Source organism: Microtus oregoni, unplaced genomic scaffold (genome assembly GCF_018167655.1).
Source record: "Microtus oregoni isolate MIOR12 unplaced genomic scaffold, Mior012 000000F_ref0000247, whole genome shotgun sequence".
Classification (NCBI taxonomy): Eukaryota; Metazoa; Chordata; class Mammalia; order Rodentia; family Cricetidae; genus Microtus; species Microtus oregoni.
Window position 1 is genome coordinate 67,591,402 of NW_024543059.1, and position 18,483 is coordinate 67,609,884.

At 43.3% G+C, this 18,483-nt stretch overlaps 1 protein-coding gene across 1 annotated transcript in view; it reads left to right on the plus strand.

Annotated features, from left to right (window-relative positions):
* Positions 1-18,483, plus strand: part of LOC121448361 (microsomal triglyceride transfer protein) — a 38,526-nt gene that overhangs the window by 6,539 nt on the left and 13,504 nt on the right. The window contains exons 3-12 of the mRNA XM_041652325.1: positions 635-778; positions 5,449-5,556; positions 7,302-7,418; positions 7,701-7,840; positions 8,561-8,711; positions 9,625-9,782; positions 11,247-11,415; positions 12,089-12,196; positions 15,091-15,303; positions 16,940-17,151. Of these exons, the coding sequence (XP_041508259.1) occupies positions 635-778; positions 5,449-5,556; positions 7,302-7,418; positions 7,701-7,840; positions 8,561-8,711; positions 9,625-9,782; positions 11,247-11,415; positions 12,089-12,196; positions 15,091-15,303; positions 16,940-17,151 (1,520 nt within the window). The remainder of the gene's footprint in view (positions 1-634; positions 779-5,448; positions 5,557-7,301; positions 7,419-7,700; positions 7,841-8,560; positions 8,712-9,624; positions 9,783-11,246; positions 11,416-12,088; positions 12,197-15,090; positions 15,304-16,939; positions 17,152-18,483) is intronic.

Sequence of the window (18,483 nt, forward strand, 5' to 3'; positions counted from 1 at the left end):
GCGCTGGACCAAATACTTAAAACAAATAGCTTTTTGTAGTAAGATTTATTGCAACCCATCTGACAATCATTGCTATTTCTTTGAATGTTTTTAGTGGTTGTTGTATTTTCAAAATTGGACCAAGACATCACCGTCCATTCCTCTAAGTCATCATCACTAGGACAGCAAAGCTTCCCTGCAGAAAACATTGCCCGCATCCTTGTTCTGTAACTCGGCAGCTCCCCTTTCATTTCATAAACGAGGCGGCAGAATGGGCAGGAATGCTTTCAGACACATTACAGACAGGGGGGCGAGGAGGTAGACAGCAGCTGCTCAATACCAGCAAGAAAAGTGGCAACGGCAAGAAAGAGCCAAACTCAAGTCGCACATAACCCAAGACCACAGAGTTGAGCATTGTCACTATTGACTCGTGAAAATAGCTAACATTAAATACTTTCTCCTTTTTAAAGTAAATGTCAAGGTGAAGCTTCATAGCTTGGTTAAGGCACTTGTCACGTGATGTGATGTGAGTGACAAATCCTAGGGATCAACATTTGAAAAACATGGCGACCTCAGGTGGTCTCCTTCACCACTTTATTTTTAAGAGGCAGATGTGGGAATTTTTTTTCTAATAACTTTTCCTTCTCGACTATAGATAACAGCTGTCAATGTTGAAAATGCGAACCAACAGAGAGGAGAGAAGAGCATCTTCAAAGGCAAAAACACAGCTAAGATCATAGGAAAGGACAACCTGGAGGCTCTGCAGAGACCCATGCTGCTTCATCTAGTCCGGGGAAAGGTAAGGGCTTGACGGGGGAGGAGTTCTCCCTCCTCACTGTCGGCTTCCTTTCCGCAGGTAGGACTCTAAGGGAATCATTGTTGCTACCTTTGTCCTCATGGAATCATTTCAAGAACTGAGGGGCTAAGGCTGCTGACTAAATATCTCTGAACTAAATCAAATCATGCTCTGAGTTCTATTTTCTACCCTGCTTCTCTCCTCCCCACCCCCTCCTCATTAAATCTTTGTAACAGAATGAAGTATTGACTTATGGATGAGAAATGCTGCTTTTAAAGCGCACCTCTCATGAACTATTAAATTAGGAGGGATTCCAGAGCCAGTGTAACCGAGACAATCATCACAGCACATTAGATACATTCAGGAAAGTAGTCAGATTAAAATGAAAGGTCAGAGCTTAGGTAAATAATGTGAATTCGTGAGGATGTCTGTCTGTGCCACCTTAAAGATACAGCAGCTTTCAAAAATATTTAGCTCTTCTTTATAAATATACTTGGAAAAGCATTAAGTATAGCGAAATGATGAGTGAATATTGTAATATCCATCTAGAAGCCCAGTAAGGAAATTGTGTGAATGCTCAGAAGTTTTACATATGATTGAAATCTAACCTACCTTATGCTCCTAATATGCTGGAACCGAGAAGCAATTGTGAACAGCAAATCATCAGGCATTCCACATTCTGCTAGGAAAGTTTTGGTCATGCTGTGCACTCAAGTTCAGTCACGAGGCAGAAACACAAAAAGGAGATGGGGGAGTTACAGTTGTTGGTTTGTGTGCCTCCAAAGTTCAGCTTTCGACCTCAAAATAATGCTGAGAAGTATTTTAACTCGAAGACGTCAGAAACCTGGATGGCCCACCAGGATGCACATTTGGTTATGAATTACTGAAAGGGGGACCAGAGGCTGGCGTGTGCTGTTGCACATGGAATCTGAACCCCAGCCTCTCAGAGTGCCTTTCTCTTTCCCCACCTGTCAGGGTCTTGACCTCCATTCAAGCTTGGTCCCCATGTCCTTCTTTCTCTGGTGACATTCACACCCCTCTAGGCCAGCTGGTCACAATCATTTGACTTCCCAGCCTTCTTGGTGCTTTGGAACCCACTCCTGGCCCCCCATTTCTCCTTTAGCCATCCATAGTCATTGAAAGTTATACTTTTCAGGAGAGAAAATGCCCCATCCGCTTGTACTCCAGCCCCTCCACTCCCGGCTCCATGAATCTTTTCTCCTTTCCCAATGTATCTCCACTTTGTGCTGACTGGAGCAACCATAAAGCTTTTCCTAACGTCCCCCAGGCCCACCACCCCTTGAGATCCCTTCTATTCAAGTCTGTCAAGAGCATTCTATTCCGTCCCCTGTCCATGGCAGCCACGAGTTTCTCGGGAGCAGCAATCACGTCTTTCTCCTAGTGCTTCCTGCAACTTGACTAGTCTAGTGAAAATTCCTGAGTGTTTGTGGAGTAAGCTGACGGGAGCCTAAGTGGGCCAGTCCTGGTTTATGATTTGGTTAGTTTATGCTAAGTAAGGGGAACGCAGTGCTTACGGAGCACTGAGCTCTGCCTGAAGACACCATGGACGTTGTCCCCCTCTGCTAGTCACAGACCTAGGAGGAACTAGAGTTCTGAGAAGTTAAGAAAACTTCCAAAGGGCACAAAAGTGGGCAGTCACAAAGTTGACATTTGAAGTACAGCCTCTGCCCTAACTTCTGTGTCCTACTGTCCTCTCAATGTCCTTCTGGGCTGGCTTGGGGGATTCTCTATTTTATTTTTCCCCCACATGTATTCACTTACTTGATTTGCATATGGCTTAACTTTATTAACACAAAGCACAGTTCTTTTCTTCTCTGGACCTCCAGAGTGGCAAGCTTCTTGAGGCCATTAAATATTAATTGCATTTATGATCTTCCCCACAGCCTATCATTTTACAGTGCCCTTGCCAGGAGCTGAGTGCAAAGTCTTGTAGCACACACACACGAGGACTCAGGGGCCCCGCTGTCCAAAGGCTGGAGGGACCTGCCACATCACTATTCCAGGGACACCCTTGTGCCAGCCCAGTGGGAGCTGTGGTTTGTGGTGATTCGCCGTAGCCACAGGTTAAAGGGCACCATTATCTATCCCACAATTGTACAATAAAGTACTTGGAAGAGGCTCGACCCTGTAGACTAAGAAGTCAACAGGAATTTCCGGCCACATCAATGTTAGAAAGGTCATTGTCATCTCAGATTACAAGGAGAGGAACTGCAAAGGCAGGGAAACTGCTGCTGGGCAGCTTTCGTGGAGGACATTTCTGCCCTGGGCCAACATTAAGTTCTACACAAAATCCTGGGGTCTCCAGAAAACCCTTTTGTTTTTAGAGTCCCTCTTTCTGCTCTTCCCATTTAGAACTCTCAGAGTTACATTTTGAAAGAGCCTAACAAAATACTGAGATACATATTCATTGCCTGTTTTCTTTCTCCCACGGTCACTGGTTGATCATGTGTAAGTGTTTCGGCGAGTTCTGATTTTGTCCCCAGGCAACAAACGAAGTTGGGAACGTGGCAGTTACCTGTTAATTCATTAACATTGACAAATAAAAGGTGTCTGTTTGGTTTTGGTTGTCCGTACTGCTAGAATTAAATTTGCCTCTTATCTTGCATTGTGTCCTGGTGTGGATCTGCCATCTACACCTGGCTTTGTAGCTCCTGCTCACACTGACCCTGCAAAGGAGCCGTAAGTGGTACCTGTCAAGACCATCCGTGTCTTCCCTTGCCTCTGTCCCATACTTCTTAGTTAGATAACAAGATAAAACAGTGAGTCCCTGTTTGCTGGGATCCGTTCTACTTATTTTTGCTGTTTAGGAAAGGATGTAAAATTACAAGGGCATCTTCTTCCCTCTAAGGAAGCTGGCCCAGATTTGATCGCATGACTCTAGGCGGTCCCAGCAGTCTGCCTTGCCTGCTCTCAGTTTGAGCTCCTTGGGTGGGTGGAACACTCAGCTTGCTGTTCTCTGGACGCTGGTGACTGTGGATGCAGATCGGAGGCCTGAGCACTTGGGTATTCAGAATTCATTTCAGAACTAAATGAAGTTATCAGCTTTATGGCCTGAACACCATAAAACACACTCAGTTCCTCTTGTGAAACAGTGAATTTAAGATTACTGCTGTGACAGCCACATGGGTCAGATTTCAATGGTCCAGCTTATTAATATGGTCATGGTTAAGTAATTTGACATTTGATGATAAGGGTGTCATCTTTACTTTGGGTCAGATTGGTCTATTCTAAAAGTGAATGGTTTTAGCTTTTGAAATAGCAGTCATAGAAAGGACAAAAACAAAACAAAACAAAACAGGCTTTCCACTTTACCAGCTGTGGGAAAACAATTACTCACGGGAAAAATCAAAACGATTTGGTTGTCGCTGAGTTTATGCTGTTCAGATTCCGTACCGTTATTGCTAAAGAAATCCAGTTTACACTATAGAGCATCAGAAAGCCAGCTTGGATCTGAGAAATTGCCTGTGGTTTGTTTGAGAATATGATCCCTGGATTTTCAGACAGTGAGGTCACTGTCACAGTTCCCTTTTAACCGGTACAAACAACACTATTCCAACACTGAAGGACAGCACAGTGGACGGGCTAACACCGATCACAGATACAGTAGCCAGAAAACCCGCCCCTAGCAGGGTGTGTCTAGGAAGTAAAAACAGAGAGTTGAGGCACTTGGGAGGTCAATTCAGGCACAATATTGTCTCCTAAGACACAGGGAATTTTTAGGTAGGCTGAATTACTCGGATTGGTATTAATGAAATTCAGCACATTATTGAACTTTGTATTTCATTTGAGATTCTCTGCCACCGCCTCTGTAGACCATAGAGATTTTTTACAGGGAAGGCGCATCTGTCCTCTGCTTCTAAACTGCTGGAAGTGTTTGAAGTTGGTCCAAAGTGAAAACACCAGGGTGCCTTCTAAAACCTCTTTGCTTTTTTGTGCTGCTTCTTAACGATAGGTTGACTCATTAAAATGATAGAAGATAAGGTGCCAGTGAATGTCAGTGATAAAACAGAGGCAAGTCACTTGCTTCCTACTCCTGCCCAACCAATCTTCTCATTTCCACCTTTCTCTACCTCCTGGTGAGAGCCTAAACAGTAGCCACAGGAAAGCTGTGCAGTAGAGACAACCCTGCCAGTCCTCCAGCCTTTGCAGTCTTCTGTGCTGAGTGGTGTCCATGCTCTGGAGCCCTTTGGCCCCCTGGGTTCCACTCATGGGCAAACCTGGCCCTGTCGTAGCCTACAGACATCAGGCCGTTCTGGAATCCTAACTGCCATTTGTGGCCGTTGTCATTCTTTTCTTAGAGCCTTAGTCGTTGTTTAGTTTGTGTTTCAAACAGAATTGTAAGAGAAAAGCGTGTGATATGAACGAGAGGAATGTTTCTCTTTCTTGCGCAAGCCTGGTTTTCACAGAAATCTTGACTCTCTGTAATGACTGCCATGTTCAGAACCTCCATTTTCAGCTCCTATGTCCCATTTCTTGATGACCCAGCATCTCAGAAATAAAACCTGCTTCTTTTCACAAGAGAGAAATCACAGCTTTGTGCTAACAATATCTCACACAATCAGTAGGGTGAGAACCCGGCCTCTCCCCCCACATTTAACCAGATCTGATAAACAATGTGTCATTGCTTCATTTTTATTTCTTTTTTGCTTTAGGTCAAAGAATTCTACTCATATGAAAATGAACCCGTGGGCATAGAAAATCTCAAGAGAGGCTTGGCCAGCTTATTCCAGATGCAATTAAGCTCTGGAACCACCAATGAGGTACTTAGCAAGAATTCTAAGAATTCTGGACCTTGGTGAAGGGTAAGGGGTGCTCGCCTGTAATCCCAGCAACCTGGGAGCTAAGGCCAGATGTTAAGCAAAGGTCTGCCCAGACCATACAGTAACTTTAAGACAGCCCAGGTAACTTCAGGAAACCCACCAGATCTCCACCACCCTCATAAAAGCTGCCTATGGCCATTCGTGTGCTAGTACCCAGTGCAACAGGCAGAGACAGGCGAATTCTGAGAGTTCGCGGGCCAGCCCTGTCTCAAGGGAATAAGGCAAAAAGAGATAGAGGAAAATACCTTTGGTCTTCTGTAGTCTACATGCATGCATATGAATGTGTACACACATACACACGGAATACACTCATGCAGTTACCACATACACACACATGCATAACACATGCCTCCCAAGCAATGATAAAATAAAATATAAAAGGGGCTGGGGATATGGATCAGCAGTAGAGAGCTCGAGTATGCATGAGGCACAGGTCAAGCCCCAGTGCTGCAAAATAAATAACTTGGCCAATAAATAAATCAGTCAGCATCTTGTCAATAAGGGTATCCAAATTGTTTGAAAGAATTCCTGCCTATTGAAATTCCACAGAAAATTTGAACCGCGGTACTCTTTTAGAAAAGTTGTCTTAGGTTGGGCAGTCAGATCTCATTTACATATAAAATTATTTATTGATTAAACACAAAGTTAAGGAATTGGAATCAATTATATTAAAGGTACTTTGGATAATTGTTGAATATGCAGAAAACTTTGGGGATCCAATGGTTGTTAGGTGTCTCTGTCCTGCTGCCTTGTGGGAAGCATATTAAAAATACATTCATGGATTTATCCCAAGGATGCTGAAATTATAGATAAGCAAAAAGCTGAATATTTTTTTCTATTTTTTTTTCTATTTTTTTTTCTTTAAAGACAGGGTTTCTCTGTGTAACAGCCCTGGCTGTCCTGGAACTGCCTCTGTAGTCCAGACTGGCTTTGAACTCACAGAGATCCACCTGCCTCTGCCTCCTGAGTGCTGGGATTAAAGTTGAGTGCCACCGCCGTGTTTTAAGTATCTCAGCTATTTTTGAATGCAATGTCAGTGGGCAGAATCACTACTTTACCCCAAGTCCCCTAATTCAGCGAGGAAATAGAAATGAGTTAGAGAGTTAAGTAGATCTCCAGCTCTCAGATTTGAGTCACGCTGTACACCAGTTTTCCTGTCCTTAGTTCATTCAGTCGGTCAGTGGCGGGCCAAGGGAATGTGGCTAGCTTGCTCCAGCGGCAGCAGGTGTAGCTCCAGCAGGGGCCAAGGGGAAAGCTTGGAGGGTTAAACAGGGTGTAGAGTGGGATGTTTTTGTCTACACTCAGATTTTTATTATGAATGGCAATGAATTTAGTTAATCCCATCTTGATACAGCCTAAAAACACCTCCCATTCCCCTGATAGTTACCCACATGACCAGAGATTTCAGTTATGGTCAGGCAGTTTGTCCAAATCCTAAGCTCAGAGAGAAGTAGGAATTGCTCATGATTCCCGGTCAAGTTGAGGACATACTTTAAGACTCAACAAAAGAGAGAATCAGCATCCTGTAGGAGCTGTCAAGGACTTCAGCTCTTTGTTTTGACATCCTGCGGTAAGGTGGGGTTCTGCCATGGATGTCAGGAGCCCAGGAATCAAGCCTCTATCTGTGAGAAGGCAGATGCTCCACACAGCGTCCCAAGCATGATGCTCTTAACTTCCTGTTCCAGATGGATATCTCTGGGGACTGTAAAGTGACCTACCAGGCTCAGCAAGACAAAGTGGTCAAGATTAAAGCCCTGGATACATGCAAAATTGAGAGGTCTGGATTTACAACAGTTAATCAGGTACGGCTGCTCTTGCTTCCTTTGAGGCATTCACTAGTAACATTCTGTAGAGACTTAAGGTACTAGAGAAGAACAAAGCAATAAAACTTGAAGACATTTCTCCTTTTAGGTTATGTTTTCCCATGTGTCAAATGAATAGATATTTCAGTGTGTTGTGCGTGGGGCTGGTGGGCAGTGGTGTAAGAGGGACTCTTGAAAGTTGAAAGACAGCTGCCATTTGATTCCATTAAACATTAAGAATAATTACTTTCTACTTATTCACTTATTTGTTTACTTATGCAGGTGTTGGGTGTCAGTTCAAAAGCCACCTCTGTCACCACCTATAAGATAGAGGACAGCTTTGTCACGGCTGTCTCTGCAGAAGAGACCAGGGCTTTTTCCTTAAACTTCCTACAGACCATTGCAGGAAAAATAGTATCGAAGTAAGACAATGCCAAATTTTTATTTTCCTCCATATATTACTGTATTTGATTTGTAAATAGGTGTGTGTGAGTGAGTGTGTGTGTGTGTGTGTGTGTGTGTGTGTGTGTGTTTGCATGTGCATGCCCACCAGGCTTCTTTATTTCAACTGTAAATTTCTTGAAAAAATTGAGTTCAACTTGTTCATCTTCATTTTTCACACAATCTAAAGTAACACATGTGAAATACTAGTTTTTCCGACAGAAAGATTAAATTTTAGAAGAGTAGACCAGAAAAGAATCACTATTGAGACCATTTTTTTTTTTTTTGGAATAAGTTTTGCTGACTGGCTTAGTTAGTAAATGGCACGTGATTGCCCTGAGCATGGTTTTCAGAAAGCAGGTCCAAACTCAAAAGGGCTGACATCCCATGTCTTGTCCAGCATCGAGGCAAAATTTCAGATATTTTGAAAGTCTAGACTTATACTCCCAAGTCTTTGAATATAACAGTTATGCCAGAAAAATTTTGTAATTTTGTGGGGTTTAAGGTGTCACTGGAGATGGTGCCGCGCAAGTGTAAGTGGAATAGATTAGTTGGTTTTGTGTTTTCTGAAAGAACCGCAGTTTTTGTACCTCCCTCCACACACACACACACACACACACACACACACACAAACACACACACACACAAACACACACACACACACATCTTACCCTATGCTGTTTCCATCTGGTGCTGCACAGGCAGAATTTGGAGCTGAAGACAACTGAAGCAGGTCCGAGGCTGGTACCTGGGAAGCAAGTTGCAGGTGTAATTAAAGCGCTTGACTCGAAGTACACAGCCATTCCCATAGTGGGGCAGGTCCTCCCTAAGACCTGCAAGGGCTGCCCTTCTGTAAGTATGAGCAAACCCGGGGCTAACGCTGGATGGGAATTGCTCCCCTCCTCCCTCCCTCCTTCCCGTCCTTCCTTTCTTCTCAATCTCCTTCTTTCCTTCCTTCCTTTCATCCCTCCTTCCTTTCTTTTGTCCTTCCTTTCTTTCTGCAGCAAAAATATCAGCTAATTCTATAAAGGAATCAATCGTCTTAATACAGACAGCATGGTGATTTGCCACACAGTTAACAGTCATGGATAGAATCTAGCATTCTATGCAATGAAGTAAAAAAAAAATACAGATGTGAGGAAGTTAAATTGTTTGCTTGTTTCAAAACTGAAAGATGCCACTGATTAGAATTATTACTATTTTCAGAACCATTGTCCGATAGCTGTAGTGTGTGAGAAAATGACCTTTTCCTCAATTCTGCTGCCCCTATAGCATAGGTACAGTCTCTGAACAGTTCAGAGCCCAACAGCAGCATGGCACTAAATTTCACTGTGAGGTGAGTAGGGAGCTCAAAGTATTTGAAACTTTAATTTTCAGCAAGTTAGAAAAGGGGTATAGTTCTGCAGCAGATCTCACTTTGCCCTTCCCAAATACCAGACGCCCTGCTGTCAGTTAAAAGTCTGCACACTTTCACCAATATGCTCCAAGGCTGGCCTCAGACGTAATTATCACGACAGTCATTGAGGGACCAACACATCCAACCATCACTTGGCTGTTGTCCAAGGTCCCGCAAGTTCAGCACTAACTGAAGAAAAAAAAACGATACTATGGAGGCGTGGCCCCCAGGGGAAGCAGGCCGCTCTTTTTGCTTCTAGCTTCATACACCATACGAAATGATCCGGGTGACCACTGTGTCTCTGCGGAGAATACTTTGTAAATTGGGAGCTCAGAATGAAGGGGGCTGCCCTGTGCCTGTGTTTTGCAGCTGGCGGAGCACTGGCAGTCTATCAGAAAACACCTGGAGCCTGACAACTTGTCCAAAGCCGAGGCCGTCAGCAGCTTCCTGGCCTTCATCCAGCACCTCAGGACTGCAAAGAGAGAGGAGATCCTGCAGATTCTGAAGGCAGAGAAGAAGGAAGTGCTGTAAGCCCACATTGTTGCTCAGGGTTGTCTGTCAGGAAAATGGTTTTACACTCTTCCTGTCTTTTTATTTTTTTAAAAAAAATTAATTTACTTTATGTGTTTGTATGTACACCATGCATGCCAGTTGTCCCTGGATGTCAGAAGAGGGTATTGGGTCCTCTGGAACTGGGATCACGAGTTGTTGTGAGCTGCCATATAGGTGCTGGGAATTATACCTGGTTCTTCCGCAAGAGCAGCAGCACCCTAAATCCCTGAGCCGTGTCTCCAGTCCTGTTGTTTTTGTTATGTCAGAAGGGCCCCTTTCGATATTCTGTCCTCCCTGCAAACCTGGGCTTCTGCTGGTCTGAACTCTCTAGATGCTGTGCCACGGGTCAGCAACATAATGCTCTCTTGGCCAGAGGTACACCAATTCTCACACTGATTCTCAAGACTGTTGTTTTGTGTCCATGAGTCTAAATTAGTACTGGCTCGGCTTTACAGTTATGTCCTGGTATGGGGGTCGCCTCACTTCTGTGGAATTAGTACTGGCTTGGCTTTACAGTTATGTCCTGGTATAGGGGTCGCCTCACTTCTGTGGAATTAGTACTGGCACGGCTTTACAGTTATGTCCTGGTATGGGGGTCGCCTCGCTTCTGTGGAATTGTGTTCTCAAGCTATTAATCAACAAAGTTTTGCTCTGTAGTCCAGGCTATCCTGAAACTTAGTATGTAGCCCAGGCTAGCCTTGAACCTGGGTTGATCCTCCTGCCTCAGCCTCCTTAGTGCTAGAATTACAGGACTGAGCCACTGTGAGCACGAGCTCAGTATGTAGTATTTATATTCATTATTCATATTCACATTCATTCATATGTTTATTAGCATGAAAAATCAGTTACAAATTTTATCATGCCCAGACTCAAGTAACCAAAGGTATTTTTCGTGGCTAGTTTTTAACTAGACTCTTTCTGTGAAAGACAATAACACATTCGTTGTGGATAAAATAAAGCTATACCATGGTGTCTTTATTTCTAAAGGGAAAATACTTCTCTCTTACGTGTGAATTTAAAATAGTTATCCACTTTCTATCAGTAATGGTGCTTTGGTTAAACTAGGTGTTTGAGAAATGTGTATATTTACAAATCTAATTAGAGAAAAGTATTCAATCTGGCACTTCAGATTGTATGTGTTACTCACATAGAGAACATTTTGAGCCTAACTTATGATTTTATGCACATAATTTTAACCTACAAATCTTCAGTTGTATTTTGCTTGGGCAAGCATAGTGTAGCAGGTTGTATGTTCTGAGAAAAGAGAAAAAGAATCAGAGAAGTTTAAGTAGAATTAAGAGGTCTTTTGAAGAATGTATTATTCATACTTTTTGTTCGAAGGAAAAATGTACTTCTCTAGGAAGTTCAAGTTAATGAGTGACAGATTTGTAGCAATCCCGTTGTAAGCACTGGTACCTGAAGAGATGCCTGCTTTACAGGCCTCAGCTGGTGGATGCTGTCACCTCTGCTCAGACTCCTGATGCCTTGGAAGCCATCCTGGACTTCCTGGATTTCAAAAGCGACAGCAGCATTGTTCTCCAGGAGAGGTTCCTCTACGCCTGTGGGTTTGCCTCCCACCCCGACGAAGAACTCCTTCGAGCCCTCCTTGTAAGTCAGGGATACTGGAAAGACGGTGATCCTGGACCACTAAAATAAAAATGATAAACACAAGCCCCTGGGGCGTAGGGAGGCCTTAAAGTGGATCCAGTCAGAGACAAGGCCAGAGAGAAGCCCTCCTAGGACTCACATTCTGAGTTCGCTGGCCTCTTTTCTGTGCATCAGTCAGCAGCAGCACAGCAAACCTTCACACTTAGGGTCTTCGCAGGCCTAGTGACCATCACATCCTATGCTTTATGACAGTCTGAAGATTATGGCCACCTGTTTTACATGGGGCAAAGGAGAGAACACTGGAGTGGAGAGTCTATGTGGTGCTTCCATAAACAGTTAAATTACTTTCACTTCAAAACTCTTCATCTGTTTCTACATACACATTGATGTCCCTGGTTCATATAAAGACTCAACTAACCTGAATAATCAAACCCCTGAACCCTGAGGGGTTCACAGACTAGAAATAAGATCACCTTATAGATCGGAAATTCTAATAATCAATCCTTCATGCAAAACTAGACAGCACGTTTCTAAGTGTCTCAAAAAAAAATCTGGGTTTGTTGTCTAGAAACACAGATTCATTTCCCTAAATGCATATACTTTATTAACCAAAACTGTCCCTTTGGAATGCTTAAGTGTTCTGATGGCATGTTCGATCTCTGCTTGTCCACAGAGTAAGTTCAAAGGCTCATTTGCAAGCAACGACATCCGAGAAACAGTTATGATCATCATCGGAGCCCTTGTCAGGAAGCTGTGCCAGAATGAAGGCTGCAAGCTCAAAGTAAGTGCCACTTGTCTTATTCCTGAGAAGCCTTCAGCCTTTCACTGTAGTGTGCTAGCTATGAATTCACCACCTATGGCTTTTACCATGTGGTACATTCCTTCTACATCTAATTTGTAGAGCCTTATCAGAACCGGAGGTACCATTTTGTCTCGTGTCTCTTCTGCATCTGTTGAGATGGCCATATTGTTTTGGCCTTCACTCTGCTGATATGGTTGGTTGCATTTGTTGGTTTGCATATCTCAGAGGATATCCAATATATTATTAAGCGTATGGCTCAGATACATATGCTTGCTCCAGGTGGAGCTTGGGTTTCAATAGCATGCATTTAAAAGAAAGTCAGGTGTTTCCTTGTTGACTTTGTCTGGGTGACCTGTAAAGTCCTGTGTGTTTCTTGGGTTGCAGTGTGTCCCCTTTCATATCTCAGATGCTCTGTTGTTGCATGTGTGTATGTCTATAGTTCTCACTGTTCTCTTGATGACTCAACCCTTTATCACAATTGAATGATATTCTTTATCTCTTTTGGGTGATGTGTATAATATAGTTCTTGTCCTTAGAAGTTATAGGACACTACAGCTTCTTCCTTGATTGGAACTTTTTCTATGATTAGTACAGTCTTCGTATGTGAGTTTTGTTGATATGAATTTACTTGCTACTGATCACCTAGAACTTTGTATTTTAGTCATATTTGCTAAAGTATCTTTGCTTGCCTGAGTAGGCTATCAAATCTCTCATCTGTCCCATTAAAAAAGAGAAAAGAATTCACTTCATGAATATAACTAAATATGGAAAACCAAGTGGATTAAAATATAGTAATATCTGACCAGGCAGTGGTGGTGCACGCCTTTAATCCCAGCACTTGGACGTCAGAGGCAGGCAGATCTCTGTGAGTTCAAGACCAGCCTGGTCTACAAGAGCTAGTTCCAAAACAGGCACCAATAACTAGAGAGAAACCCTGTCTCAAAAATTAAAAAAAAAAGTAATATCTGTAGATGGAACCTGTGTGTTTGTTTTGCAGACCCAAATAATCATACAGAAATTATGTTAATTACAACACTGTTTGACCAATGGCTTACACATATTCTTAGCTAGCTATTATATCTTAAATTAACCCATCTCTATTAATCTATGTATCACCATGAGGCTATGGCCTACCAGTAAGTTTACTGTGTTTTTCTCCTTTGGCAGCTAAATGGCGTCTCTTACTTAACCTTTTTTCTCCCAGCATTCAGTTTAGTTTTCCTGCTTAGCTCTATTCTGCCCTGCCATAGGCCAAAGCAGCTTCTTTATTAACCAATGGTAATAAAACATATTCACAGCATACAGAGGGGAATCCCACATCAAATATCCATTAAAAGCCTGTTTCCTATTTCACAAGGTTAAAATGATGAATATATACAGCCCCTTCCTCCCTATTCTTATTATGAGCTAGCATCAGTCCCTATTTTCTTCTGCTAAAGAAAGACAGCACTGCTTTTTTTCTTCTAAATTCTTGCTATTAAAAACCATATGGAAGATCATTCTTGATACCAAATGGTTCCACAGGAAGCAGCTGAAGATAGAATGCAGAATAGGCATTCAAGATAGGACTGCTAACAACAAGGATGCTGAACATGACTATCAGATATGACAGAAATCAAAGTTGGTATTGCATCTAAGATATTAGAAAAATGAAAGATCTCTATGTTTCCAACTTCAATAGTTACTAAATAGCTGATTTTTAAAATCAATTTCTGTGTTGAATATTGTGGCTAAAGACAAAATTGTTGTAAGGAGAGGAGGAGGAGGGCCACCCAGCTAGCTTACACCCGAAATAACAACATGGAAATTGTATTAGTTAAAACACTGCTTGGCTCATTAGCTCTAGTTTCTTATTGGCTAATTCTTACATCTTAATTTAACCCATTTCTATTAATCTGTGTATCGCCACGTGGCTGTGGCTCACCAGAGATTCTAACCTACATCTGTCTGAGGCGGAGGATCTATGGTTTCTCTCACTCTGCTTTCCTTCCTCCCAGCATTCAGTTCTGTCTTCTCCGCCTACTACCTAAGCTCTGCCATATCAGGCCCCAAGCAGTTTTTTTATTCATTAACCAATGAAAGCAACACATGAACAGAAGAACCTCCTACACCACAAAATCCATACATAAAAGCACCCAGTCAGCATTATTTACTGAGCATTGACGTTATACTAGGTATGATAGCAATCCTTTAATATAAAGATGCACAGAATATCATACCACCCCCAAAGCATTCCTTGTCAGTTTAGCACCTACGAAAATATCAACACAGTGAGCCCCCTGCCTATGGGGATTCTCCATTTGAGACTTAGCCAGCCGTAGGTTGAAAACAGGGAGGGGAAATGCATATGCAGTGGCCATGTGCCCAACACAGCTTAGCCACTCACCCAACAGCCACGTTATACAGAACACAACAAATATTCTAGAGATTGCTCAGGTAAGCAGGAGGGTGCACAGAGAGGCCATGCAAATATTGCTTGATTTTTGTCTAAGGATCCCAAACACCCATGAATCGTGGCATCACCAGGAGGTCCAGGAGCCAACCCCCTTGGATACTGTAGTATTAAACCATGAGCAAAGGGATCTGGGAATATGGAACCACAGTTGTCTTTGAGGTGTGGAGGAAGTTTCCTCCAAGAAGAATAACTTAGCTTCGTCTGGAAGTGTGCTGACGTTGTGCGTCTGGAGTGTGTTAAACACTAAATGCCCATTACTAATTGTGCTCTGCTTCTCTAGAACACATAAGCATGCCTTTGAGAAGACTTGGTACCTTTAGCAAACTGTACTTGGCAGCCAAGGCAAGGTTCCTAAAAGCTGATGTTTTCTTGTCTGCTCGTGTCGCTGGGCATTTGTCTGAGGTGTGTGCTGTTGTAGGCAGTGGTGGAAGCTAAGAAGCTAATCCTGGGAGGACTTGAAAAGCCAGAGAAAAAGGAGGACACCACGATGTACCTGCTGGCTCTGAAGAACGCCTTGCTTCCCGAAGGCATCCCGCTCCTTTTGAAGTATGCGGAGGCTGGAGAAGGTCCTGTCAGCCACCTGGCTACCACTGTGCTCCAGAGATATGACGTTTCCTTCATCACAGACGAGGTAAACGCCTGAGCAGAAGGAGGGAGAAAAAACACTTCTGGTAAACCAAATGCCATCTCCTCACAAGTCTCTCTGCTTTGGGTTTTGGTTTTTTTCCTTAGAAATAACTCTTAAGTTGTATTTAAGGCTGTTTGAAATCAGCCTCACATTTTGAATGGATAATTCCTGTATCCTGAAACACATCTTCTTATTTTAAGAAACAAATTCTAGGAGTTGGCCAGGTAGCTAAATCCTCCTTAGAAACATCTTTGCTTTTGTGCATTTCAGAACATTGGTAACGTTTTCAGCTGGCTGGATTGTGTGGTCTCACCTGTTTGCGTATGGTGTTCTAGAAGCTGCCAGCATTGTGATTTTGTTAGAGCCGGGAGAGCTTCAGGGCAGAGAGTGTTTTCCACTGAGGATGCTCTGTCCTCTTGCCACTTTTGTATGAAAGACAGTTGGCTGTGAAGCATGAGGTGTGGGCTTTTAAGAAAGACCAACCTTGCTGTCATTCTGGGTGGTTCTCTCCCAGGTGTTTGCTCTCGGGTGAACTATTGAACTCTTACAAGTCTGAGAGCAAGGGCAAAATTGAGGAGATAGAAAAAGGCAAGAGGCAAGGAGAACCAAAGAAAATGGCCTGGTACGTGTAGAATAAAGATTCAAGGGAAGTGTTGCAATCCTTTATAGAAAGCAATTCTTGAAGGAACTAAAGTAGCCCCGTGAAACCTGTATTTATTTCTCCTGGGGGCAATGCTTCTGTGACCTAATTCTGGTCCACTAGACCCCACCTGTCTAGGGTCCTGCCACCGTACCACCACCATACTGATGGCCACACGTAAACTTTGGGGAGACACATTCAACCAATAGCGATTGGTGCAGAATGCCAAATTAGGGGATTGCACATGAGTTGGGCCTGGGGATGTTTAGAAACTGTTTCTACTTTTAGTGTGCACATAAAACTGCTTTTGGAAACAGGCGCATTAAATTTTCTATTGAAAAAGAGAGGAACAGAATCTGAGGTACTGTACTGTAAGAAAATACCAGTTCCTATTGCCTTCTCCCCCCAAATTCCCATCGCCACAGCAGGAACCTTGGGGTCAATAGTAGGTAATGCCAAGCACTGTCGCAATAACACAGGAACTGAAAACCCTCACAGCTGACCCACAGTTTGCTCCTCATGCTGTGTCTAACATGGGTAGAAAGATACAAGCCCATGTGTTCACAGCAGTCATAAAAGAGATGCAGAAGACGGCAGGTCTTAGCTGCCTCCGCCTGAGAGCCATTCACATCAGTTCTGTTCATGGTCCATGCTAGCCTAGTCACATGGAATCAGCCTAATTGCAAAGGAATCTAGCAAACGTAATAGCACACACACACACACATATATCTAAATAAACACTTGCTATTTTCACGGCAATATCAATTTTTAAATTATTGTATTAATTTATTGAGAGAGAGAGTTCACCATGGCACACATGGAGAGTTCAGAGAGCTACCTTTTGAAGTCAGTTCTCCCCTCCGTCATGTGGGTCCAGAGGTTTGAACTCATGTTGTCAGGCTTGGCCACAACCACCTTTACATGATGGCCCACCTCACTGTCCCTCCAATATCAACCTTAAACTCCATGGGTGTACTGAGATTAAGCATCTTCTAATAGGTGAAGAAGACCTTGAACAGGATATACCACCAGAATCGTAAGGTCCACGAAAAGACCGTGCGCACGGCTGCGGCTGCTGTCATCTTGAAGAACAACCCATCCTATATGGACGTGAAGAACATTCTGCTGTCTATTGGGGAACTTCCCAAAGAAATGAATAAGTACATGCTCACCTTTGTGCGAGACATCCTGAATTTTGAAATGCCTTCAAGGTATGATGTATTCCATATGCCTCTTGCTACTCAAGCCGATTTGTATATTGATACGGTGCACACATAGTTCATAATCATGACCTGATCATTGCACAGGGGAGTGTTACATAAATCCAATGAATGCCAAATTTCCCCAAAGAAACTCTTAAGTGAGTCAGATAAAACAGTGTGCCTTTCTTTGGTGGAGATTTGGAACCTGGGGTGGACTGGTAAATTATGTTCGGAATGTTTTAACGTCTGATTACACTTTCAACAGGACTATTTTTGTAAGTAGCACAATGAGACAGAGCATGTCCTCAGCAAACGCTCTTTCATCTTAACTTTTCAGATGTGGAGAAGTTTGAAAACTTCTATCAATGGCCCAGGGTGGCTGTTCCTTAGAGCAGAGGAAACAGGACTAGGATTGGTGGGAGTGAAAGGACAAGGAAATCAGAATAAGAGGAAGGAGATTAGAAGCAGAAGGGAGGAGGACCAGGAGTAGAGTAAGAATGGACAGAGGAGCAGGGCAGTCAGAGGCAGGGGAGTGGGCAGAGGGGAGGGGAGCAGGAAGGAGGCAGGGCCTTTCTGGCCTGTGTGGCTCAGATTCTTGTTTCTTTGTTGTTCTGTGACACTCCTTGGAGGAGGCCCTGGTGTATTTGATGCCTCTGCTCTGTAAACCTGGTAATCTGGAGACAGGAAAGAGGAGGTAGTGGGCAGAGAGCAGCCTAGGAAATGGAAAGAAGCCATTGTAAATGTTTACATCAGTCTCAGAAAACACACACACACACACACACACACACACACACAAACTGTAAAGCTGAAAGGGATGTTGAGGTTCGCCTTGCTTGATATGAACCTCTTTCCAGTGTAGCGGTGTGTTTCTTTCTTTCTTTTTTTTTTTCTTTTTCTGGCAAGTGGTACCAGACTCCACTTGACTCTCCTCCTTGTCAGGAAGCTCACTCCACTTGGCAACTCTGTGCCACTGTTGGGACTTCATTATTGTGTCCTCCTGCACACTGATGCCTTCACTGGCTCTGGTTTTGTCTCTGGAGCACAGCAGAATGTGTGCAGTGTTCATCCACATGGAAACCCTCTGAATATTTGATGGCATGACCTTTTCAGTTCTAAGCTACGACTCTAGTGAGCGGCTAATACCGGCGCATAGGGAGATAAGTGTTCCACTCCTTCTTGCATCGTGTTTCTGCCTCAGACCTATTTTATTGGGGTGGGGTTGACATGTTGTAATTTTACTATTACTGATAAATTAGTATGACCAGTGAGAAACGAAAAGATCTCAGTGCTGATTACATAAACATGAGCAAGCCTGAAGTAAGAGTGAACGCTTTGGAGGAG